The 27,432-nt window shown below is 45.2% G+C and overlaps 1 protein-coding gene across 1 annotated transcript in view; it reads right to left on the minus strand.

The window, feature by feature from the left end:
- EXOC3L4 (exocyst complex component 3 like 4) overlaps nt 1–25,906 on the minus strand; it is a 66,297-nt gene extending 40,391 nt beyond the window's left edge. Inside the window, exons 1-6 of the mRNA XM_038748355.1 lie at nt 25,509–25,906; nt 18,526–19,201; nt 10,533–10,644; nt 8,347–8,469; nt 5,636–5,736; nt 2,310–2,405 (exon numbers count right to left, since the gene is read on the minus strand). Coding sequence (XP_038604283.1) covers nt 2,310–2,405; nt 5,636–5,736; nt 8,347–8,469; nt 10,533–10,644; nt 18,526–19,201; nt 25,509–25,896 — 1,496 coding nt within the window. The 5' untranslated portion in view covers nt 25,897–25,906. The remainder of the gene's footprint in view (nt 1–2,309; nt 2,406–5,635; nt 5,737–8,346; nt 8,470–10,532; nt 10,645–18,525; nt 19,202–25,508) is intronic.
- Between the last annotated feature and the right edge of the window lie 1,526 nt (nt 25,907–27,432).

Consider the following 27,432-nt stretch of genomic DNA (forward strand, 5'->3'; position numbering starts at 1 on the left):
ACCCACTGGAAGTGAAACTTGTTGTTATTATAGCTTTTATTGAGCACTTACCAATTGATGGTAGTACTGAACGCTTACTTGGGCAGAGCACTGTACAAAAAGCTTGACCATGTGGCTTACCTTATGATAACCATTGTGCTAATTATTGGGGTAGATACAAGATAATCAGATTGGACAATGTGTCTTTGTCTTATGGACCTCTTGTTTTTATTCCCATTTTATGGAAGCACAGAAAGGTGAAACAACTTGCCCAAGTCCATAGAGCAGACCAGAGACAAACTCGGTAATAGTCAATTAGTCAATTGTAATTCTTGAGGGCTTACTGTGTGCAGAGCACTGTACTAAGTGCTTGGGAGAGTACAATATAACAGAAACATTCCTTGCCCACAGTAAGTTTATAGTCTGGAATTAGAACCCACAACTCCTGACTCCTAATTCCATGCTCTTTTCACAAGATCCCACTGCCCCTTCATTAGCCTGCTGGGTCAGTTCTGAGCATTTGTAATCACGGACTATTAGCCTGAAGACTGTTCCTCTGAACAACTGCTTACCCACCTATTTTATGGTATTATCATTTACCTGCTCTTGTTGTTTCTCACGTATTGTTGTTCTTGATTTAACCTTATTGTTTTGTGACCTCTCTTTCCCCAGTAATAATAATAATAATTATGGCATTTGTTAAGTACTTACTATATAACAGACACTGTACTAAGCACTGGGGTAGATACAAGTAAACCGAGTTGGACACAATCCCTGTCCCACTGTGAGCCCTTTGGGGTCAAGGACTCTACCATGTCACTTGATTAACTCGGGTACTTAAGAGTGACTGGCCCCCTAATCAGAACTCAAATGCCGTATTAATCATACAGTATTTGAATAAGATGATTACCATATTATCATTAATAAAGTACTGTTATAATTAACAACAACAGCATAATCATCTACTCTATTCTCAGCTTTCTACTTTTTCAGCTTTTCTCTCTTCCACCAACCCAAGAACTAGGATATGAAAGAGATTTCTGACTGTTTGGAGGCAAACAGATAATATTAAGTGCCCGGATGAGCACAGAACTGTGCTGAACCCTCTAGGAGTAAACAGCCAAAAAGTGACGGCTTTGGCAAAGGAGTAGGGAAAAAAGTAGTAGTAGTAGTAGCAGTAGTAGTAGTAGTAGTAGTAGTAGTAGTAGTAGTATTCTGCAGCCTACCTCTCCACCCAGTCTGGATCTCCTTTGCCCTTCAAATTCCCCAAACTACAGCCCTCCGACCATTTTCAAAACCCTCCAGGAAAATTAAAAAAAATCACACACACACACACACACACCCCTTCTTGTGAGACTCCAGGTACTTTAGGGATGGGGGTGATGGCATGGGTAGCTGGGGGTGGGGAAAACTCTTTGGGATGCTGGGAGCCACAGTAGATTCCCTAGAAGCCTGTGTGGTAATGAACCGCCCACGGCAGAACTTTCAAGGGGACTGTCTTAACATACTTAACTTGCTCCCTGTATTCACCGTCCCCCCCTCAGCCCCATAGCACTTGCGTAACTACCTGTAGTTTTATTTATTTATATTAATGTCCATCTCCCCCTTCTAGACTGTGAGCGCCATGGGGGCAGGGAATGTGTCTGTTTAGTACCTTTAAGTCTGTTTAGTTAAGTTTAGTCCAAGGCTTAGCATACTCAACATACTTTCTTAATGTAATTAGCCAGATCATTGCTCTCCCTAACTCAGAGCCTTATTGAAGGCACATCTCCTCCAAGACGCCTTCCCTAAGTCCTCCTTACTTCTTTTCCCACTCCCTTCTGCACCACTCTTATTTCATTCATCATCCCTTCCATCCCTTCCATCCCGTACGTATATATCTGTAATTTATTTATCTATTTATTAATTTATATCAAGGTCTGTCTCCCCCTCTAGATTATGAGCTTGTTTTGGGCAGGAATGTGTCTGTTGTCGTAATACACTCTAGCAAGCGCTTAAGTACAGTCCTTTGTACACAGTAAGTGCTGAATAATTGTGATTGAATGAATGAATGAATGAAGTACTGGGGTGGGAGGAGACTTCTGAGTTCCCGCAGGCCCTCTTGAGCCTCTGGGTTAATCTGGCCCTGACAGTGGCGGGGTTTAAACTCAGCCCTAATTCTCCCCACTTCCCACGTTCTTCTTCCTCCTGGTTTCCTCCCCAGGTGTTCAGGAAATACTATCGATTGATTGATTAAGGTCTGTTAGGGAAAAGGAGGTTTTGGCCTTCATCTGCAGAGACATCCTGCCCCCATCCTGCCCCCAAGCCCCACAAGGAAAGCGAATCCTTACTTTAACTCGTGCATCGTATTCATATAGGTGATCAAGTAGGGCACCACCAGGGAGTCGTCATTCATGACATCCGAATTCAGGAAGTCTTCTCCGAACCTGCCACCCGGATTCCAGAGTTAATGGTGGCTCCAGGGATAGAACCCCAAAAGAATGTACATTAGTTCTCTCCTCCTGCACACATAGAGAAGCAGGGCTCCATCCTACTTAGACTGTGAGCCCTATGTACCCTTCCCCAGCTAAACCCAAGTTAAACCCTCTTTCCCTCTACTCCATCTTTCTGCAGTGTTTATTAAGTTTTTTTATGGTATTTGTTCATTGCTTACTATGTGCCAAGCACTGTACTAAGCCCTGGGGTAGATACTAGATAATCAGGGTGGACACGGTCGGTGTCCCACATGGGGCTCGCCGTCTTAACCCCCATTTTACAGATGAAGTAACTGGGGCACAGAGAAGTGAAGTGACTTGCCTGAGGTCACACAGCAGAGGAGTAGCAGAATTGGGATTAAAGCTCAAGTCCTCTGACTCCCAGGTACTCGATCGATATCCTTTATTCACCCTCCCCCCTCAGCCCCACAGCACTTAGATACATACCTATAATTTATTTTATTACCTGCCTCCCCTCTAGACCAAAAGTTCCCTGTTCACAGGGAAAGTGTCTCTCAACTTTCCAAGTTCTTAGTATAGTGTTCTGCACACAGTAAGCACTCGCTCAATAAATACAATTGATTGAATGAATGAACTCTGTTGTACTGTACTCTACCAAGCATTTAGTACAGTGCTCTGTATACTCTAAGTGCTCAATAAATATGACTGATTGATTGATTGATTGACTGCTTATATTGTAGCCACCTCAATGCTTAGAACAGAGCTTGGCACAAAGTAATTACCAAATACTGCATCTCTTCTTTTTATTATTATGCAAATCCCATGTGGGACAGGGAATGTGTCCATCCCGATTTGTTCTTATCCACCTCAGTGCTTAGTACAGTGTCTGGCACACAGTAAGTGCTCAACATATACCATTATACATAGACATATATATTTATATACACATACATTATTATTATTAGCTTACCCATACAGTATTAGGGCAATTTCTTGGCTTCCCAGGTAGTGGCCTGCAGCTGGCTTCTTGGCCAGTATAGACATGTTGGATTAGACAAGGAAACTTGCCTTAATATGTTCACTATGGAACTAATTAAATGTGTGGAGAAAAAAATGTAAGGAAGGCACGTGTTCCTTTTTCATTTAATTTTGGATAAATTGGAATATTGAAATTTGGTGTAAATAAATGTTTGGGGTAAAGATAGTGCCAAGATTGGAAGGGGAAAGTTTGGAATGATGATTGAGTCTGGAGTTTTCTTCTTATTCTTAAAAAGGCTATTAAGACGAAACTAAAATAAGATTAGGCTGAGAAATTTTGTCAGCCATGAGTCTTGAGGAGTTTGTCATCGGGGGCAACTGCACACGGGAGAGATTTAATTGCTGAGCATTACAAATTAAGTATCAAGAGTGGGGTTTATCTGTTCATGGAATATGTCTGTTATACTGTTATAGTGTACTCTCCTAATTGGTCTGCACACAGTAAGTGCTCAATAAATATAATTGACTGACTGACTGGTGGACAGACTGGTCCTGCCTCCTAGTGACATAATGCAGGATAATTCTTAATAAGGCTATTAAGACTACTGTTATAGTGTACTCTCCTAAGTGGTCTGCACACAGTAAGTGCTCAATAAATATAATTGACTGACTGACTGACTGATGGGCAGACTAGCCCTGCCTCCTAGTGACATAATGCAGGATTATTCTTAAAAGGCTATTAAGACTAAACTAAAATAAGATTAGGCTGAGAAATTTTGTCAGCCATGAGTCTTAAGGAGTTTGTCATTGGAGGCAACTGCACATGGGAGAGATTTAATTGCTGAGCGTTACAAATTAAGTATTAAGAGGGGGGTTTATCTGTTCGTGGAATATGTCTGCTATACTGTTATAGTGTACTCTCCTAAGTGGTCTGCACACAATAAGTGCTCAATAAATATAATTGACTAACTGACTGACTGATGGACAAACTAGCCCTGCCTCCTAGTGACATAATGCAGGATGTCACTGTCTCAAAATGCAGAGACACAGTGTGACTTAGTGGATAGAGCAAGGGCCTGCGAGTCAGAAGGACCTGGGTTCTAATCTCCATTCCACCACATGTCTGCTGTGTGACCTGCCACACTGGGCCTCGGTTACCTCATCTATGAAATGGGGATTGAGAGGGTGAGCCCCATGTGGGACAGGGACTATGTCCAACCTGATTAGCTCGTATCTACCTCAGTGCTTAGAACAGTGGTTGGCACATAGTAAGCACTTAACAAGAGTAATAATAATAATAATAATAATAATAATAATAATAATAATGTCACCAATACCCAGCAGTCCAACTTCAGGATGCTTGAATAGTGACCTGACAGCATGGGAAATATTCCCGTTCATTTGGACCAATCCCCAGAGATTGTAGGATTGGTCCAAACATTTGTCACAAACCAATGAGGAAGATGTTCATGGTTTGGGGGACTGTTTTCCCTCTCTGCAGGATTCCTCTCCCTTTAAAGCAGCACCTGGCAGCCAGTGATCCTTCTCAGCCCTGACAATGGGACTCGATCCAAGCCTTAAAGTTGAATCACTGGGGCAATTGCTTTCCTAAGAGTGGATGAAGGGAATCTCTTTGTTCCCTTGTTTGCTTGGACAACTTTGGTTCCTTTTTTTTTTTTTTTGGTATTTGTTAAGTGCCAGGCACTGTACTAAAAGCTGGGATTAGATATAACATAATCCGTCCCTGTCGCCCAAGAGGCTCACAGTCTAATCTCCATTTTACAGAGGAGGTAATTAAGGCCCAGAGAAGCTAAGTCACTTGCCCAGGGTCACACAGCAAACAACTGGTGAAGCCGGGACTAGCACTCGAGGTCTGTGCTCCCTCCAACGGGTCACACTGCTTCCTCTGAAGAAAAGAGGCGGCCTGTTGTTTAATTTTGCTTAAGCCCCCGCATAGGTTGTGGCCTGGTGGTTCTCCTATCTCGGGGGAACGTGGCGGGCCTGATACAGAACTCTGCAGGCTACTCTTCTAGACTGTGAGCCCGTTGTTGGGTAGGGACCTTCTCTATATGTTGCCGATTTGTACTTCCCAAGCGCTTAGAACATTGCTCTGCACACAGTAAGCGCTCAATAAATATAATTGAATGAATGAATAATAGTAATAATGATAATGATGGCACTTATTAAGTGCTTACTAGGTGCAAAGCACCGTTCTAACTCCTTCCTCAGGCAGCATCCCTTACCTGGCTATGAAGTCTTTCAGTCCCTGGACACAAATCTGCAGCGTGGTGGTTTCCAAGCTCCCAGAGATGGCGCGGGCAGTGTTAGCGTGCTGACTGAGCATCTAGAAGGGAGACCAGAAGTCAGTCTTGGAGCTGGCTGGAGGCTCGGTTGCTTCTCCTCGGCTAGGACATCCTGCCCGGCACCCCATATTCCCCCGCTTCCCTCCCAGGAGCCCGCGGGTCAGGCACGGATCCTTCCTCTTGACCACAGTGGGCAAGGGCAGGAAGAACTCAGTAAGTCCAAGCAGCAGCAGGAGTCACCAGCAGCCCCGAGGTCCCGACTCCCGTCTCCTACTCCTTTCCTCCATCCTTCCCTCAGGGCCCAGAGTGGAGCTTTCTCTAGCTCCATGCCACCACAGGGTTCTGGGAGCGAGGAGCAGGGTCTGTCTTGACTGCTATTATTTCTTCCTTTCTCTTCTCCTACCCCTGCCACTGCTTAGCCTCACATGGGGAGTGTCTGTTTAGTATTGTATGGTACTCTCCTAAGCGCTTAGTACAGTGCTCTGCACACAGTAACCGTTAAACAAGTATGATTGAATAAATGAGTCAGAGACACAGAGAGAAACTGAGACACAAGATCAGAGAGACTGAGACTCAAAGGCAAAGACGCAGGCACAAAATGGAGAGAAGCAGAGACAGAGAGAGGCATGGATAATCAATCATTGGTATTCATTTCACACTTACTCTGTGTAATGCACTGTGCTTAAGCACTTGGGAGAGTATGGTACAAAAGAATAGATATAGATAATCCCTGTCCACATTAGAGTTTACAGTTCAGTGTACATAAAGACAGAGAGAAAGATAGAGACATAAAGACAGAGTAGAAATCTAGAGAGACAGGAACAGGCAGGGAATGTGTCTGTTTATTGTTCTATTGTACTCTCCCAAGCGCTTAGTACAGTGCTCTGCACACAGTAAGTGCTCAATAAATGCAATTGAATGAATAAATGAATGATGGAGAGAGAGAGAGGCTCAAAAGGAGAGAGAGAGAGAGTCAGAGGCCCAGAGAAACAGAAGCAGATCACCGAAATCTCACAATCGAATGAGTGTCTCCCCACTTTCCCCTTTTCTCTGCTCCACTTGACCCCTTCCTGGTTAACTTGGAAGTTAAGGGCGGGGCAGGGGGGCCAGGGCCGGTTTCCGATGGTAGCTAACTGACGTAGTCACTTTAGGGCGTACCCGCGGAAAGGGAGGCCTCAGAATGGCAGTAACTGAAATTTATTCATATTAATGTCCATCTCCCCTTCTAGACTGTAAGCTCATTATGGGCAGGGAATGTATCTGCTAATTCTGCTATATTGTACTCAACACTTATATGTTCATTTATTTATGTATATTAATATCTGTCTCCCCCTCTAGACTGTGAGCGTGCGCTGGGCAGGGAATGTGTCTGTTGTTGTATTGTACTCTCCCAAGTGCTTAGTACAGTGTTTTGTACACAGTAAGCGCTCAACAAATTAATTAATTGTTGTACTTGCTAAGCGCTTACTATGTGCCAAGCACTGTTCTAAACTCTAGGGTAGATACAAGGTAATCGGGTTGTTCCATGTGGGGCTCCCTGTCTTAATCCCCATTTTACAGATGAGGTAACTGAGGCACAGAGAAGTTAAGCAGCTTGCCCAAGGTCACACAACAGACAAGTGGCGGATCCAGGATTAAAACCCACATCCTATGGCTCCCAAGCCGATTGAAGAACTGTACTCTCCCAAGTGCTCGGCATAGTGCTCCACACATAGTAAGCACTCAATCATCACCATCATCAATCGTATTTATTGACAGCTTACTGTGTGCAGAGCACTGTACTAAGCGCTTGGGAAGTACAAATTGGCAACCTATAGAGACAGTCCCTACCCAACAGTGGGCTCACAGTCTAAAAGGGGGAGACAAAACCAAACATACTAACAAAATAAAATAAATAGAATAGATATGTACAAGTAAAATAAATAAATAAATAAATAGAGGCCTTCCCAGACTGAGCCCCTTCCTTCCTCTCCCCCTCATCCCCCTCTCCATCCCCCACATCTTACCTCCTTCCTTTCCCCACAACACCTGTATATATGTATATATGGTTGTACATATTTATTACTCTATTTATTTATTTATTTATTTTACTTGTACATATCTATCCTATTTATTTTATTTTGTTAGTATGTTTGGTTTTGTTCTCTGTCTCCCCCTTTTAGACTGTGAGCCCACTGTTGGGTAGGGACTGTCTCTATATTTGCCAACTTGTACTTCCCAAGCGCTTAGTACAGTGCTCTGCACATAGTAAGCGCTCAATAAATACGATTGATGATGATGATGATGATGATGATGAGTAATAAAACACGATTGAGTGAGGAAACTCCCAGCATCACTTGGTTTGAGTCCGGAGGGGCGCCTGTGTAAGAGGGATCTTTGTGGAGGGCATAATGGCTTTGAGCCAGAGAGTGGCTGAGGGGTCATCCCCCCCAAGAGAAAAACTCTAGTTTTCAGGTTGTGGAAGACACAGGAGAACTTCCGACATGCTATGCCGTGTGTCTGAAGTAACGAAAGCAATATCTTATGAATCACAGAGGCTGCCTTGGGATGGAGGGAGGAAGGAGAGAGAGGGTGGTATTTTCTGCCCAATTCAGTTTTTTTCCGGGATGGCCCGGTACCACAGGCCAGGCCCGCGGTGTCCTTTTCCCTACCATGTGGATGTCAACGGAAAGGGGTGAGTGATACAGGTCCTGTAAGGTGCTGGGCTGCTCCCGAGTCGTCCACTTCACCATCTCCAGTTGCCGAATGTTTTCAAAACAAGCTTGGATCTTTTCCTACTCAGAAAAGGAGACAAACGCCACTCAGTCAGTCCTGGAAAAGAAAGACGGGCCACACGGGCCGCTGAGACAACTGAATGGAAAACTCCCTCCCCTCTCTGCCCGTCCCCACCCACGATGGGATGGCCTCTCCAGAGCCCATGAGTGTCTCTGAATCTTTTCCCTGGCCTGCTCTGCTGATATTCCAGCGCCCTCAGGGAGCTAAAGTGAGGACAGATGAGAAGGTTTGCTTAGGAAGCAGCATAATAATAATAATGATGGTATTTGTTAAGTGCTTACTATGTGCCAAGCACTGTTCTCAGCGCTGGAGGAGATACAAGGTAATCAGGTTGTCCCACATGGGGCTCACGGTCTCCATCCCCATTTTACAGATGAGGGAACTGAAGCACAGAGAACAGCGTGGCTCAGTGGAAGGAGCACGGGCTTGAGCCCCATGTGGGACAGGGACAGCTTCTGACCCGACTGGATTGTATCTTTCCCATTGCTTAGCACAATGCTTGGTACCTAGTGTTTAGCAGATTCAACAATTATTATTATTACTATTATTATCTAATAGTATTTATATTTATTTCTGATTATAGTAGTAATAGAAGTAGTAGTCATCATAGTAGTCACAGTACTACTGTAAGCTCACCCTCTAGACTGTAAGCTCATTGTGGGCAGGACATGTATCTGTTTGTTATGCTGTACTCTCCCAAGCACTTAGTACAGTGCTCTGCACATGGTAAGCGCTCAGTAAATACGATTAAATAGGAGGAGGAGGAGGAGGAGGAGTAACTGCAGTAGCAGTAGTAGTAGCAGCAGCATCATTATTATATCCAAACAGGTCCTCTATGCTAACCAGAATGTGTTTGTTGAACTTAGGGATGACAACATGATGGTGAATTTTCTTATTGTGTTTGTGTGTATATATGTGTAGTTGGATTGTCCAGTATAGGATCCGCAATCCCGACCTGCCACACAAATACACACACACACACACACACACACACACACTCTCTCACCCCCCTACCCACACTCTGCCTCCTGTTGAGCTCTTGTGTTTTCTGGCACAATTTTCACTTTTGCCGCTTCCTCTCACAATGCTCTCAGAGTTTCCACTCCCAGAGAGCCTCCCCTTTCTAGATCGGTGGCCCTGGCTCGTAGTCTGCCAGCTGAACCCCAGCTTCCAGCTTTGCCGTCTCAACATCCAGAGACGTCAACGTCCAGAGGCTGCGCTTTACTACATCCTTAAAGCGTTTCCTCTGCATCTGTTTGGGTCTCCTGCTGTCACCCATTCTCCTCAGGAGAGCAGGATAGAGGGGAGCAGAACCTAAGAGCTGAGAACCTGCTGGGGATGCTTTCGGGTCCCTGGACCCTGGTACGGTAGAGGGGCTCACTCCTCTTTTCCACTCCCGTGGAATTCCACCATTTTTAAAAAATTGGTATTTGTGAAGCGCCTACTCTGTGCCAGGCACGATACAAAGCGCTGGAGTAGATACAAGCTAATCATCATCATCATCATCATCAATCGTATTTATTGAGCGCTTACTATGTGCAGAGCACCGTACTAAGCACTTGGGAAGTACGAATTGGCAACATATAGAGACAGTCCCTACCCAACAGTGGGCTCACAGTCTAAAAGGGGGAGACAGAGAGCAAAACCAAACACACTAACAAAATAAAATAGAATAGATATGTACAAGTAAAATAAATAAATAAATAAATAGAGTAATAAATATGTACAAACATATATACATATATACAGGTGCTGTGGGGAAGGGAAGGAGGTAAGATGGGGGGATGGAGAGGGGTACGAGGTTGAACACAGTCCCTATCCCACATGGGACTCACAGTCTTACTGCCCATTTTACAGATGAAGTAACTGAGGAACAGGGAAGTGAAGTGACTTGTCCAAAGTCACGCAGCAGACAAGGGATGGAGCCAGTATTAGAACCCAGCTCCTTTTGACTGTCAGGTCCATGCTCTAACCAGTAGACCACACTGCTTGAATCGTCTCCAATTATGGAGACAATTGGGCCTGCCTCCAGATCCTCCTCCAGAACCCACCACCATCTCACCTTTAGGAAGTAGGTGTAGGCACATTCCAACTTCTTCCAGACTTGGGGTTCCAGGAGAGGAGGCAAGTTTTCCATGTCCATCTTCAGCTCCTGGTGGCCCAGGAAGTCCTCGCTGGATAAAGATGACCATGAACCCATTAGGTGCCTGGGACAACCTCTCATTTCTTACAGTTTTTATTGTCATTGGTGGTGTTTTCTAACTTGTCACCATGTGTCCTCCACTTCTCATTCCCCTTTATTAGTGGGGGAATTAGTGCCCTCATTATATGTTGCTGACTTGTACTTACCAAGTGCTTAGTACAGTGCTCTTCACACAGTAAGTGCTCAATAAATACGATTGAATGAATGAATGAATGAATTAGTAGACTAAATCTGCTATGGCTCAGACACTGTGTCTGGATCACTATCCTTGAATCTTTGAGCAGCACTTATTACAAGGCTCTGAACCTAGTAATAATAATAATAATAATAATAATAATAATAATAATAATGGCATTTATTAAGCACTTACTATATGCAAAGCACTGTTCTAAGCCCTGGGGAGGTTACAAGGTGATCAGGTTATCCCACGGGGGGCTCACAGTCTTAATCCCCATTTTACAGATGAGGTAACTGAGGCCCAGAGAAGTGAAGTGACTTGCCCAAAGTCACACAGCTGACAACTGGTGGAGCCGGGATTTGAACCCATGACCTCTGACTCCAGAGCCCGTGCTCTTTCCACTGAGCCACGCTGCTTCCCTGCTTTATTTAGTAGGCACTAAATAAACATAAATGAATGAATGAATGAATGAATGAATGAGTGAATGAGTGAGTGAACAAATGACTAGGCCAGAAGGTGGGATCTGATCACAAGCCTGAAATATCTTCTCTTCCCAGTATCCCCAATCCATTTCTCTCTCCTCCTTTAGAGGCTGCCTAATAATAATAATCAATAATAATAATTATGGTATTTGTTAAGTGCTTACTATGTGTGGGGCACTGTACTAAGTGCTGGGATGAATACAAGCAAATCAGGCTGGACACAGTCCCTGTCCCACGTGGGCCTCACAGTCTCCATCCCCATATGAGGTAACTGAGGCACAGAGACTGTGAGCCCACTGTTGGGTAGGGACCGTCTCTATATGTTGCCAACTTGTACTTCCTAAGTGCTTAATACAGTGCTCTGCACACAGTAAGTGCTCAATAAATACAATTGAATGAATGAATGAAGTGACTTGCTCAAGATTACATAGCAGACAAGTGGCGGAGTCAGGATTAGAATAATAATGATGGTATTTGTTAACCAATCAATCAATCAATCGTATTTATTAAGCACTTACTCTGTGCAGAGCACTGTACTAAGCGCTTGGGAAGTACATGTTAAACACTTACTATGTGTGGAGCACTGTTCTAAGCACTGGGGGGGATGCAAGGAGATCAGGTTGTTTCATGTGGGGCTCACAGTCTTAATCCCCATTTTACAGATGAGGTAACTGAGGCACAGAGAAGTTCAGTGGCTTGCCCAAAGTCACACAGCTGACAAGTGGCTGAGCCGGGATTCAAACCCATGACCTCTGACTCCCAAGCCCGTGCTCTTTCCACTGAGCCGCGCTGCTTCTCTTAGAACCCATGACCTTCTGATTCCCAAGCCCGTGCTCTCTCCACTATGCCGTGCTGCTCCCAAAAATATCTTATAACTGTTCCAGGAAGCCTTCCCTGATTAATCACCCCACTGACCCAATCAAGCCAGTCTCTTCCCTCACTTCAGCAGTATCTGTTAATTTCTTAGGTCTATGTATCTACCCCCTCATGTTTATCATTTATAAATGGTACTCTTGACACTCTAATGGTCTCTTACGACTTGGGTAGGGACTGTCTCCATATGTTGCCAACTTGTACTTCCCAAGCGCTTAGTCCAGTGCTCTGCACACAGTAAGCGCTCAATAAATACGATTGATTGATTGACATTCATCCATTTGTGGCAACTTATCTCCCCCATCGACGAAAACTCCTTTTAATAATAATACTAAGCACTGGGGTAGATGCAAGATAATCAGGTCAGATACAATCTGCTACATGCTGCTAGAAGCAGGATGGTGTGGTGGATAGAGCATAGGCCTGGTGTTCAGAAGGTCATGGGTTCTAATCCCGACTCCACCGCTTGTTTGCTGTGTGACCTTGGGCAAGTCACTTCACCTTTCGGTGCTTCAGTTACCTCGCTGATAAAATGGAAATTGAGACTGTGAGCTCCATGTGGGACAGGGACTGTGTCCAACCTGATTTGCTTGTATCCATCTCAGCGCTTAAAACAGTGTCTGGCACATAGCAATTGCTTAATAACTAGTATTATTATTATAATACAGTCCCTGTTCCAATTGGATCTCAAAATCAAAGTGAGAGGGAAAACAAGCGTTTAATTTACAGAAGCACAGAGAAGTTAGGTGACTTGCACAAAGTCACGCAGCGGACAAGTGGTAGAGCCAGAACTAAAACCCAGGTTCTCTAAAGCTATGCTCTTCTCACAAGGCCTCTCCGCTTCCCTCTCACTTCTGTTAGTTCTCTATATTGTGCTCAGCCTATAGTAGACACATAATATAGTTCTCACTGAGGGGAAATGATAAGCCAGTGTCACACAGCATCTCAGGCCAAGGGCCAAATTGAGTATTCGGGCCTGCTGACAGCCAGCCCACAGTGCAGCCATTAAACCACACTGTCTTTTGTGATAATGACACTTTTATCACTCTGAGCAGTTCACTTCAAGATCCGAAGTCTAGTGGGAGGTGATTAATATCGCTATCAATTACAATTTGGCCCCATCACAGGCTAAGTGGCTTTGCCCAAAGGGCAGATTGGGCTGTGGCCAGAGATCTCCTCAGTGCAGGGCCAGGAGCGGAGTACGACCCTTGCTCTGGGACCTGTTGGCATCTCCGGATGAGCTCCTGACGGAGAAAAAATTCAGGGCAGGACAGAAGATGGGCCCAGGGGGCCCAGGATGAAAAGACAAGCAACATAGAGAGAAGCAGAGAGCCCCAGAGGGAAGGCCAGTGACAGAATGAGAGACATTCATTCATTCAATTGTATTTATTGAGCGGTTTCTGTGTGCAGAGCACTGTACTAAGCGCTTGGGAAGCACAAGCTGGCAACATATAGAGACGGTCCCTACCCAACAGTGGGCTCACAGTCTAGAAGACAGAGAGAGAGGATGGAGATGAGAGACAAAACTCCCTCCCTCCTACTTAGACTCTGAGCCCATAAGGGTCAGGAATTGTGTCACTCTGCTGCCCGGATCATTTTGCTATGAAAACGTTCAGACTGTGCTTCCTTACTTCTGCTGCTGGCCTGGTGAGTCATAACTCTGGGCATGCCACTCAACCTCTCTGGGACTCAGTTTCCATTTCTGCAAAATGGAGGTGGTGGCACTCCTAGTAGTAAGCAGTTACAGATTTTATTGAAGGCGTATTGGGTGCAGCACACTGTACTAAGTGCTTGATCTTCCATCCTGTATCTGTTATTAATAAATCAGGTGATGGTATCCATTGAGCGTTTACTGTGTGCAGAGCACTGCATTAAGCATTGGGAGAGTACGATACAACAGAGTCGGTAGGCACGTTCCCTGCCCAATGAGCTTACAATCGAGAGGGAGAGACGGATATTAATTAATACTAATTAAGCTCTTAGTACAGCACTTTGCATTCAGTAACCATTCATTAAATGCAATTGAATACAATAAATGTGACCGAATATAAATAAATAATTATATGACATATGCATATGTTGCATACCAGCTCTGTTATATTGCCTTCTCCCAAACACTTGGTACAGTGCTCTGCACACAGTAAATGTTCAGTAAATACCACCGTGTCCTTTCTCAGTTGTGAAGATAATATTCATTCATTCATTCAATCGTATTTATTGAGTGCTTACTGTGTGCAGAGCACTGTACTAAATGCTTGGGAAGTACAAGCTGGCAACATATAGAGACGGTCCCTACCCAACAGCGGGCTCACAGTCTAGAAAATGTGACATCGGTGATGTGAATGCTTTGGAGTTCAATCAATCAATCAGTCAATTGGTGGTATTTATTGAGCACTTACTATGTGCAGAGCACTGTACTAAGCACTTGGGAGAGTACAGTAAAACAGAATCAGGGACACGTTCATTCATTCATTCATTCAATCGTATTTATTGAGCACTTACTGTGTGCAGAGCACTGTACTAAGCGCTTGGGAAGTACAAGTTGGCAACATATAAAGATGGTCCCTACCCAACAGCGGGCTTACAGTCTAGAATCAATCAATCAATCAATCAATCGTATTTATTGAGCGCTTACTGTGTGCAGAGCACTGTACTAAGCACTTGGGAGAGTACGGTAAAACAGAATCAGGGACACTTTCATTCATTCATTCACTCAATCGTATTTATTGAGCACTTACTGTGTGCAGAGCACTGTACTAAGTGCTTGGGAAGTACAAGCTGGCAACATATAAAGATGGTCCCTACCCAACAGCTGGCTCACAGTCTAGAATCAATCAATCAATTAATAAATCGTATTTATTGAGCGCTTACTGTGTGCAGAGCACTGTACTAAGCGCTTGGGAAGTCCAAGTTGGCAACGTATAGAGACGGTCCCTACCCAACAATGGGCTCACAGTCTAGAAAAGGGAGACAGAGAACAAAACATATTAACAAAATAAAATAAAATAAATAGAATAGTTATATACAAGTAAAATAAATAAAAAGTCAGCTGTGGGACTTCAGGCAAGTCACTTCACTTCTCTGGGCCTCAGTTCCCTCATCTGGAAAATGGAGATGAATCAATCAATCAATCGTATTTATTGAGAGCTTACTGTGTGCAGAGCACTGTACTAAGCGCTTGGGAAGTCCAAGTTGGCAACATATAGAGACGGCAGTGGGCTCATAGTCTAGAAGAGGGAGACAGAGAACAAAACATATTAACAGAATAAAATACATAGAATAGATATGTACAAGTAAAATAAATAAACTGTCAGCTGTGGGATAATCAATCAGTCAATCAATCATATTTATTGAGCGCTTACTGTGTGCAGAGCACTGTACTAAGCGCTTGGGAAGTCCAAGTTGGCAACATATAGAAGCGGGCCCACAGTCTAGAACAACGATCTGGGGGCAGGCATGGGGAAGAGGGAGCAGGGAGGGAGCCAGTCTGGTGAGGTGGAAGGTGGACAAAGTTGGCTGGCAGGGGTTGGGGGCTGGAATCATCATCATCATCATCAATCGTATTTATTGAGCGCTTACTATGTGCAGAGCACTGTACTAAGTGTTTGGGAAGTACAAATTGGCAACATATAGAGACAGTCAATACCCAACAGTGGGCTCACAGTCTAAAAGGGGGAGACAGAGAACAAAACCAAACATACTAACAAAATAAAATAAATAGAATGAGTTGGGCTCAGACTAATTGTCCACACAGACAGAGTAAACACCCGGATGGATTTCAACCCTGGGTACCCCACAGTTTTAATTCAGGAGCAATGACATACATTCCCTGCCCATGACAAGTTTACAATCTGGAGGATGGAGAGGAAGAGAAGGGGTGCCCATTACAGTCTAGTAGACTGTGGCACAATTTCAGCTCAGCCCCAGCCCATTCTGTGTCAGGATGTCCTCTGCCCCGACCCATGGATCTGCTTTTCTGGTTCCCGTGGCAAGCCAGGGAGGTTATCGGACCGTGTGGTCAGGGGAGGGACAGTGCTGGAAGGCACCGCCTCCAGTGCAACCCCACCACTATGCGACCCGAAGGGGATGCAGGAAGGGGTGGGGTCAGGTGGCATGGATGGTGAGGGCCAAGGGGTGGTATGTCCCAAGGTGACCCTGGGGTACTGGCCATCTCAAGGTCAAAAATCTCCAGTGGCTACCAGTCAACCTACGCATCAAGCAAAAACTCCTCACCCTGGGCTTCAAGGCCATCCATCCCCTCGCCCCCTCCTACCTCACCTCCCTTCTCTCCTTCTCCAGCCCAGCCCACACACTCCGCTCCTTTGCCGCTCACCTCCTCACTGTACCTCGTTCTCGCCTGTCCCGCCGCCGACCCCCGGCCCACGTCCTCCCCTTGGCCTGGAATGCCCTCCCTCTGCACATCTGCCAAGCTAGCTCTCTTCCTCCCTTTAAAGCCCTACTGAGAGCTCACCTCCTCCAGGAGGCCTTCCCAGACTGAGCCCCCCTTTTTCCTCTCCTCCTCCCTATCCCCCCCACCGTACCTCCTTCCCCTCCCCACAGCACCTGTATATATATTTGTACAGATTTATTACTCTATGTATTTTACTTGTACATATTTACTATTCTATTTTCTTTGTTAATGATGTACATCTAGCTTTACTTCTGTTTATTCTGATGACTTGACACCTGTCCACGTGTTTTGTTTTGTTGTCTGTCTCCCCCTTCTAGACTATGAGCCCGTTGTTGGGTAGGGACCGTCTCTATATGTTGTCCACTTGTACTTCCCAAGCGCTTAGTGCAGTGCTCTGCACACAGTAAGCGCTCAATAAATACGATTGATTGAATGAATGAATGAATCAATAAACAACCCAAGGCAGGAGGAAAGCCCAACTTAAAGTTGGCCAAGCAAGGTTCCCTGGCATCGTTGGAGGAATGAAAATTGCATGGTGTAATGGAAAGTGCACAGACCTGTGAGTCAGAAGACCTGGGTTCTAATCCCATCTCTGCCATTTGTTTGCTACATGACTTTGGACAAATTGCTAAGCACTTACTATGTACCAAGCTCCATTCTAAGTGCTTGGGGTAGATACAAGGAAATGAGGACATGGACAATGCCCTACATGGAGCTCACAGTCTTAATCCCTGTTTTACAGATGAGGTAACTGAGACACAGAGAAATGAAGTGACTTACCCAAGGTCACGTGGCAGACAAGTGGTGGAGCGGGATTAGAACTCGTGTCCTTCTGACTCTCATGCCTGCGCTCTATCCACTAGACCACGCTGCTTCTCATCTGTTGCCGAACTGTACTTTCCAAGCACTTAGTACAGTGCTCTGCACACAGTAAGTGCTCAATAAATACGACTGAATGAATGAATGACCTTAACTTCTCTGAGCCTCAGTTTCCTCATCTATAGAGTGGGATTCGACACCTACTCTTTCTCCTGCTTTATAATAATAATAACGATGGCATTTACTAAATGCTTCCTATGTGCAAAGCACTGTTCTAAGCACTGGGGAGGTTACAAGGTGAATCCCGGCTCTGCCACTTGTCAGCTGTGTGACTTTGGGCAAGGCACTTAACTTCTCCGTGCCTCAGTTACCTCATCTGTAAAATGGGGATTAAAAAAAAAAAAAAACTGTGAGCCCCACATGGGACAACCTGATCGCCTTATAACCTCCCCAGCGCTTAGAACAGTGCTCTGCACATAGAAAGCGCTTAACAAATGCCATCATTATTATTATTATCAGGTTGTCCCATGAGGGGGGGGGGCTCACAGCCTTAATCCCCATTTTCCAGATGAGGTCACTGAGGCCCAGAGAAGCTAAGTGACTTGCCCAAGGTCACCCAGCTGAGCCGGAATTTGAACCCATGACCTCTGACTCCAAAGCCCGGGCTCTTCCCACCGAGCCACGCTGCTTCTAACTACAAGCATCACGTGGGACAGGGACCGTGTCCGGACCTGATGATCTCACCCCTACCCCACCGCAGCGTACAGTGCCCGGCACTTAGTGAGCGCTCAACGCAGCGACCATTGCAGCGTGGCTCAGTGGAAAAGAGCCCGGGCTTTGGAGTCAGAGGTCATGGGTTCAAACCCCGGCTCCGCCACTTGTCAGCTGTGCGACTCTGGGCAGGTCACTTCACTTCTCTCAGTTACCTCATCTGTAAAATGGGGATTAAGGCTGGGAGCCTCACGTGGGACAACCTGACCACCTTGGAACCTCCCCAGCGCTTAGAACAGTGCTTTGCACATAGTAAGCGCTTAATCAATGCCATTATTACGATTATTGCGATCGCCTCCCGGCCGGTGGGCGGATTACCTGCAGTACACGTTGGCCGCCCAGTCCATCACCACGTACACGTTCTCACAGTCCTGGGGCCCAACGTGCTCCAGCTCCTGCTCCAACACCTCGCCCAGGAGTCCCTGCAGGTGAGCGGAGATGGCCGCGTGGAAGGCATCCAGGTAGACGCCCCACACGGCGAAGTCCTCGGGGTAGCAGCCCCACACCGACCGTCGGATCCGGGCTAGATCCTCCCGGATCCCCTTGCCCAGGTCCCGGAGGTGCTGGGCCAGCCAGGTCAGACTGTCCTCCTTGGGGAGCAGTGGCATGCCTCGCACCCGCTCCTTCACGCTCTCACCGACCGCCTCCCGCCACTTCCCCCTCCAGTTCCGGGGCGCGCTCAGGAAGTCGGCCTCGGCCTGGGCCCCCGACGGGTGGGCCCGCTCTTCCCGCCCGATGAGCTCGGCCACATCCCGGAGCAGTTCTTGGCGGGCCGGGGCCGGGCCCAGCGTGTTCTGCACCACCGCCTTCATCTTCTCCCAGAGGTGGTCGTAGAGCAGGCAGACGACCATGGCCCGGCGGGCGAACTCCGTGGGCCGGCCGGCGAACCGTCCGGCTTGTTTCTCTTCCCCGAGCCGCTTCTCCAGCCTCTCCAGACCCTCCAGGGCCTCCAGGAGCCGTTCCGCCTTGATCAGCTCGGAGATGGACGTTTCCTCTGGTGGAGGCAGAACGCAAAGGAGATTTGAGCCATTTCTGGGGGACCTGAGCGATCGCCCCGCCTTCCGAGTGTGCCATCTCCTCTTTGGCCATCTGTCGATCATCATCATCAATCGTATTTATTGAGCGCTTACCGTTTGTACATATCTATTTATTTTATTTTGTTAGTATGTTTGGTTTTGTTCTCTGTCTCCCCCTTTTAGACTGAGAGCCCACTGTTGGGTAGGGACTGTCTCTAGATGTTGCCAACTTGGACTTCCCAAGCGCTTAGTACAGTGCTCTGCACATAGTAAGCGCTCAATAAATACGATTGATGATGATGATGATGATTTATTACTCTATTTATTTATTTTACTTGTACATATCTATTCTATTTATTTTATTTGGTTAGTATGTTTGGTTTTGTTTTTGTTCTCTGTCTCCCCCTTTTAGACTGGGAGCCCACTGTTGGGTAGGGACTGTCTCTATATGTTGCCAATTTGTACTTCCCAAGCACTTAGTACAGTGCTGTGCACATAGTAAGCGCTCAATAAATACGATTGATGATGATGATGATGATTTATTACTCTATTTATTTATTTTACTTGTACGTATCGATTCTATTTATTTTATTTTGTTAGTATGTTTGGTTTTGTTTTTGTTCTCTGTCTCCCCCTTTTAGACTGGGAGCCCACTGTTGGGTAGGGACTGTCTCTATATGTTGCCAATTTGTACTTCCCAAGCACTTAGTACAGTGCTGTGCACATAGTAAGCGCTCAATAAATACGATTGATGGTGATGATGATGATGATGTGCAGAGCACTGTACTAAGCACTTGGGAAGTACAAGTTGGCAACGATGGATTCGCTATCACTCAACCTACCGAATCTATTACTTAACCTCCATTCAGTAACCCTGAATAATAATAATAATAATAATGATGGGATTTCTTAAGCGCTTACTTTGTGCAAAGCACTGTTCTAAGCTCTGGGGAGGTTACAAGGTGATCAGGTTGTCCCATGGGGGCTCACAGTTTTCCTCCCCATTTTACAGATGAGGTAACTGAGTCACAAAGTGAAGTGACTTGCCCAAAGTCACACAGCTGACAGTTGGCAGAGCTGAGATTTGAACCCATGACCTCTGACTCCAAAGCCCGGGCTCTTTCCACTGAGCCATGCTGCTTTCCCCTGAACCAGGGGAAACTCCTACATTTTTGTTACCTATGGCTCCTTGTGTTTAGCACAGTGTTCTGCACCCAACAGGCACCCAATACAGTGCTCTGTACTCAGGAAGAAACTAAATTATCTGTACAAAGGAGATGCTTAGAAAACAGAAGGGCCTAGTGGATATAGCATGGGCCTGGGAATCAATCCCAGCTCTGGCACTTGTCTGCTGTGTGACCTTGGGTAAGTCACTTCACTTCCCTGTGCCTCTGTTCCCTCATCTGTAAAATAGGGGTTAATACTGTGAGTCCCATATGGGACATGGACTATGTCCAATCTGATTAGCTTGGATTCATTCATTCATTCAAACGTATTTATTATCAATCAATCAATCAATCGTATTTATTGAGCACTTACTGTGTGCAGAGCACTGTACTAAGCGCTTGGGAAGCACTGGGATCTATCCCAGCACTTAGAACAGTGCTTGCCAAATAGTAAGCGCTTAAAATACCATTATTATTATTATTACAGTGCTCTGAACGCAATTAACAAGTACAGTGCTCTGCAGAGAGTGGGCACTCAGTACAGAGCTCTGCAAACAATAGACAATAAAGACGTGTGGGAGTCAGAGGACCTGGATTCTAATCCCAGCTCTGCCACTTGTCTGTTGTGTAACCTTGGGCAAGTCACTTAACTTCTCTGTGCCTCAGTTCCCTCATCTGTAAAATGGGGATTAAGAGTGTGAGCCCCACGTGAAACAGGGACTGTGTCCAGCCTGATTAGCTTGGATCTGCCCCAGTACTTCATACGGTGTCTGGCACATAATAAGTGCTTAACAAGTACCTGAGCCTGTCGTTGGGTAGGGACCGTCTCTATATGTAGCCGACTTGGACTTCCCAGGCGCTTAGTACAGTGCTCTGCACACAGTAAGCGCTCAATAAATACGATTGATTTATTGATTGATGTAGCCGACTTGTACTACCCAAGTGCTTAGTACAGTGCTCTGCACACAGTAAGCACTCTATAAATTCGATTGAATAATCATAATAATGATGGCATTTATTAAGTGCTTACTATGTGCAAAGCACTGTTCCAAGCGTTGGGGAGGTTACAAAGTAGTCAGGTCATCATCATCAATCGTATTTATTGAGCGCTTACTGTGTGCAGAGCACTGTACTAAGCGCTTGGGAAGTACAAGTGGGCAACATATAGAGACAGTCCCTACCCAACAGTGGGCTCAAGGTCATCCCACGGGGGGCTCACAGTCTTAATCCCCATTTTACAGATGAGGGAACTGAGGCCCAGAGAAGTGAAGCGACTTGCCCAAAGTCACACAGCTGAGAGTTGGCGGAGCAGGGATTTGAACCCATGACCTCTGACTCCAAAGCCCAGGCTCTTTCCACTGAGCCATGCTGCTTCTATGAAAAAGTTATCTTCACAGAATAGCACTCTACACTACGCTCTGTATTCTGAACAATCAATCGTATTTATTGAGCGCTTACTGTGTGCAGAGCACTGTACTAAGCACTTGGGAAGTACAAGTTGGCAACATATAGAGACAGTCCCTACCCAACAGTGGGCTCACAGTATAAAAGAACAGAATAGCCATGTAATACAGTGAGCCTGGCTTAGTGGAAAGAGCACAGGCCTCAGGGTCAGAGGTTCGGGGTTCTAATCCCAGCTCCACCACTTGTCAGCTGTGTGACTTTGGTTAAGTCATTTAACTTCTCTGGGCCTCATTACCCTCATCTGTAAAGTGGGGATGAAGACTGTGAGCCCCACGTGGAACAACCTGATTACCTTCTGTCTACTGCAGCGCTTAGAACAGTGCTTGGTACATAGTAAGCACTTAACAAACACCATCATTATTATTACAATGCACTGCACATAATGGACAATACAGTGCTCTGCACTGAGTATTCAGTATAGTGTCCTGCACATTCAGTATAGTGTCCTGCACACAGTAGCCATGCAGTACAGTACAGAAGGAATGGAAGTGGTAGTGTGTAGTAGTAGTAGTAGTGCTCAGTAGAAGGAGTAGTAGTGCTCAGTGGAAAGAGCACAGGCTTTGGAGTCAGAGGTCATGGGTTCAAATCCCGGCTCCGCCAATTGTCAGCTGGGGGACTTTGGGCAAGTCATTTAACTTCTCTGGGCCTCAGTTACCTCATCTGTAAAATGGGGATTGACTGGGAGCCCCCCGTGGGACAATCTAATCACCTTGTAACCTCCCCAACGCTTAGAACAGTGCTTTGCACATAGTGAGCACTTAATAAATGTCATTATTATTATTATTATTATTACAGTGCCCTGCATGCTGTGCTCTGATCACACCTCGCCAACCTGCTGTGCTCTGCTCACAGGGGTGGTTTGGGGGAGGGCACATGTGGAGGCAGGGGGATAGATCAATCAATCAATCAATCAATTGTATTTCTTGAGCACTTACTGTGTGCAGAGCACTGTACTAAGCGCTTGGGAAGTATAAGTTGGCAACATATAGAGACAGTCCCTACCCAACAGTGGGCTCACAGTCTAAAAAGGGGGAGACAGAGAACAAAACCAAAACATACTAACAAAATAAAATAAATAGAATAGATATGTACAAGTAAAATAAATAAATAAATAGAGTAATACATATGTACAAACATATATCCATATATACAGGTGCTGTGGGGAAGGGAAGGAGGTAAGATGGCGGGGATGGAGAGGGGGACAAGGGGAGAGGAAGGAAGGGGATAGATGAGATTCATTCCTTCATTCAATCGTAGTTATTGAGTGCTGTGTGCAGAGCAGTGTACTAAGCACTTGGCAGGTACAAGTCAGCGACATATAGAGATGGTCCCTACCCGACAACAGGCTCACAGTCTAGAGTGGGGAGACAGACAACAAAACAAAACATGTGGACAGGTGTCAAGTCGTCAGAATAAATAGAATTAAAGCTAAATGTGCATCATTAACAAAATAGAATAGCAAATATGTACAAGTAAAATAGAGTAATAAATCTGTACAAACATATATGCATATATGTTTATATATATATGAGATATACATATCTCATATATTAATTCATTCGTTCAAACATATTTATTGAGCCCTTACTGTGTGCAGAGCACTGTACTAAGCGCTTGGGAAGTACAAGTCGGCGACATATAGAGACAGTCCCTACCCAACAGTGGGCTCACAGTCGAGAAGGGGGAGACAGACAACAAAACAAAACATGTGGACCCGTGTCAAGTTGTCAGAATAAATAGAATTAAAGCTAAATGTGCATCATTAACAAAATAGAATAGTAAGTATGTACAAGTAAAATAGAGTGATAAATCTGTACAAACATATATACATATTTGTTTATATATATTTATTCATGCATTCGTATTTATTGAGCGCTTACTGTGTGCAGAGCACTGTACTAAGTGCTTGGGAAGTACAAGTCTGTGACATATAGAGACAGTCCCTACCCAACAGCAGGCTCACAGTCTAGAAGGGGGAGACAGACGACAAAACAAACAAAACATGTGGACAGGTGTCAAGTTGGCAGAATAAATAGAATTAAAGCTAAATGCGCATCATTAACAAAATAGTCAGAGGTCAGAGGTCATGGGTTCGAATCCTGGCTCTGCCACGTCTGCTGTGTGACCTTAGGCAAGTCACTTAACTTCTCTGAGCCTCAGTTCCCTCATCTGTAAAATGGGAATTAAAACTGTGAGCCCCACGTGGGACAACTTGATCACCTTGTACCCCCCCAGCGCTTAGAACAGTGCTTTGCACATAGTAAGCGCTTAACAAATGCCATTTTATATATATATATATATATAGCTCATATATTCATTCATTCATTCAATCGTATTTATTGAGTGCTTACTATGTGCAGAGCACTGTACTAAGCACTTGGGAAGTACAAGTCGGTGACTTATAGAGACGGTCCCTACCCAACAACGGGCTCACAGTCTAGAAAGGGGAGACAGACAACAAAACAAAACATGTGGACCGGTGTCAAGTCGTCAGAAGAAATAGAATAAATAGAATTAAAGCTAAATGCACATCATTAACAAAATAGAATAGTAAATATGTACAAGTAAAATAGAGTAATAAATCTGTACAAACATATATACATATATGTTTATATATGAGATATACATATCTCATATATTCATTCATTCATTCAATCGTATTTATTGAGCACTTACTGTGTGCAGAGCACTGTACTAAGCGCTTGCGAAGTACAAGTGGACAACATATAGAGACGGTCCCTACCCAACAACGGGCTCACAGTCTAGAAAGGGGAGACAGACAACAAAACAAAACATGTGGACAGGTGTCATCAGAATAAATAGAATAAATAGAATTAAAGCTAAATGCACATCATTAACAAAATAGAATAGTAAATATGTACAAGTAAAATAAATAGAGTAATAAATCTGTACAAACATGGCCCAACTGAGAGCTCACCCCCTCCAGGAGGCCTTCCCAGACTGAGCCCCCTCCTTCCTCTCCCCCTCCTCCCCCTCCCCATCCCCCCACCTTACCTCCTTCCCCTCCCCACAGCACCCGTATATATGTATATATGTTTGTACATATTTATTACTCTTTTATTTGTACATATTTATTCTATTTATTTTATTTTGTTAATATGTTTTGCTTTGTTCCCTGCCTCCCCCTTCTAGACTGTGAGCCCGCTGTTGGGTAGGGACCGTCTCTAGACGTTGCCGCCTTGGACTTCCCAAGCGCTCTGCACACAGTAAGCGCTCAATCAATCGATCAATCAATTGTATTTATTGAGCGCTTACTGTGTGCAGAGCACTGCACTAAGCGCTTGGGAAGTCCAAGTTGGCAACTTATAGACAGTGAGCCCACTGTTGGGTAGGGACTGTCTCTATATGTCGCCAACTTGTCCTTCCCAAGCGCTTAGTCCAGCGCTCTGTACACAGGAAGCGCTCAATAACTACGATTGATTGATGTAAAGACAGTCCCTACCCAACAATCAGTCAATCAATCAATCGTATTTATTGAGCGCTGACTGTGTGCAGAGCGCTGGACTAAGCGCTTGGGAAGTACAAGTTGGCAACAGTCTAAAAATCAATAAAATAAAAAAATAAAATAAATACATTTCAATAAATACGATTGAATGAAGGAATGAAGATATAGATGAGACGATTCCTCTCTTACCTGCCCCCTCCTCTGCTGAGCACTGGGTCTCCTGGGAAGTGTCCGGAACACTTTTAGGATGGCTGGGGTCCTCTCCGTTCTCCTTGAGCCCCTGCCCTGAGGGGGTCTTGGCCTTTCTGACTTTGGTCCCATCACCCCGGCCTAAATCCCACTTGCTGATCCTGGTGAGCGTCTTTCTGAGCGTCCCCCTCAGCATCCCCAGGACAGGGAGGTTCTCCCCATCTCTGTCCTGGGGGCTGCTCTGGTCATCCAGGGGGCCGGAGTCCACGCTGGAGCCCCCGAGGCTCTCGGTGGGCGAGTTGGGGGACTGTGGCGGCCAGTCCGTCTCGCCTGAACCGCTCTTGGTGGGCGAGGTGGGCGAGTTGGGGGACTGTGGTGGCCAGTCCATCTTGCCCGAGCCGCTCCTGATCGCCTGCAAGGAGTGGAGGCGGGATGGAAATAAGATGAACGGAATCGATCAATCAATCAATCATATTTACTGAGCGCTTACTGTGTGCAGAGCACTGGACTAAGCGCTTGGGAAGGACGAGTTGGCAACATCTAGAGACGGTCCCTACCCAACAGTGGGCTCACAGTCTAGAAGGGGGAGACAGACAACAAAACCAAACATACTAACAAAATAAAATAAATACAATAGATATGTACAAGTAAAATAAATAGAGCAATAAATATGTATAAACATATATACAGATATACAGGTGCTGTGGGGAAGGGAAGGGGATAAGATCATTATCATCATCATAAATCGTATTTATTGAGCGCTTACTGTGTGCAGAGCACTGTACTAAGCGCTTGGGAAGTACAAATTGGCAACATATAGAGACAGTCCCTACCCAACAGTGGGCTCACAGTCTAAAAGGGGGAGACAAAACCAAACATACTACAAAATAAAATAGAATAGATATGTACAAGTAAAATAAATAGAGTAATAAATATGTACAAACATATATACATATATACAGGTGCTGTGGGGAAGGGAAGAAGGTAAGATGGGGGATGGAGAGGAGGACGAGGAGGAGAGGAAGGAAGGGGCTCAGTCTGGGAAGGCCTCCTGGAGGAGGTGAGCTGGGGGGGAGAAGCCACTCCCAAGATAATAGTACAGCGCTTAGTACAGTGCTCTTCACTTTTAGACTGTGAGCCCACTGTTGGGTAGGGACCGTCTCTATATGTTGCCATCTTGTACTTCCCAAGCGCTTAATACAGTGCTCTGCACACAGTAAGCGCTCAATAAATGCGATTGATTGATTGATTGACTCACACAGTAAGCGCTCAATAAATACGATTGAATGAATGAATGAACGAATGAATGAATTAGTAGGCTAAACCTGCTAAGGCTCAGACACTGTGTCTGGATCACTAGCCTTGAATCTTTGAGCAGCACAGGCTCGGAACCTAGTAATAATAACAATAATGATGATGGCATTAATTAAGCACTTACTATGTGCACAGCCCTGTTCTAATCAATCAATCAATCAATCAATCAATCATATTTATTGAGTGCTTACTGTGTGCAGAGCACTGGACTAAGCGCTTGGGAAGTACAAGTTGGCAACATCTAGAGACAGTCCCTACCCAACAGTGGGCTCACAGTCTAAAAGGGGGAGACAGAGAACAAAACCAAAAATATTAACAAAATAAAATAAATAGAATAGATATGTACAAGTAAAATAAATAAATAAATAGAGTAATAAATATGTGCAAGCCAGGGAGGTCACAAGGTGATCAGGTTGTCCCAAGGGGGGCTCACAGTCTTCATCCCCATTTTACAGATGAGGGAACTGAAGCACAGAGAAGTAAGTGACTTGCCCAAAGTCACACAGCTGACAATTGGCAGAGCCGGGATTTGAACCCATGACCCCTGACACCAAAGCCCGGGCTCTTTCCACTGAGCCACGCTGCTTCTCTAGTTGTTATTGTTATTATT

The sequence above is a fragment of the Tachyglossus aculeatus genome, chromosome 1, assembly GCF_015852505.1.
Source record: "Tachyglossus aculeatus isolate mTacAcu1 chromosome 1, mTacAcu1.pri, whole genome shotgun sequence".
NCBI lineage: Eukaryota > Metazoa > Chordata > Mammalia > Monotremata > Tachyglossidae > Tachyglossus > Tachyglossus aculeatus.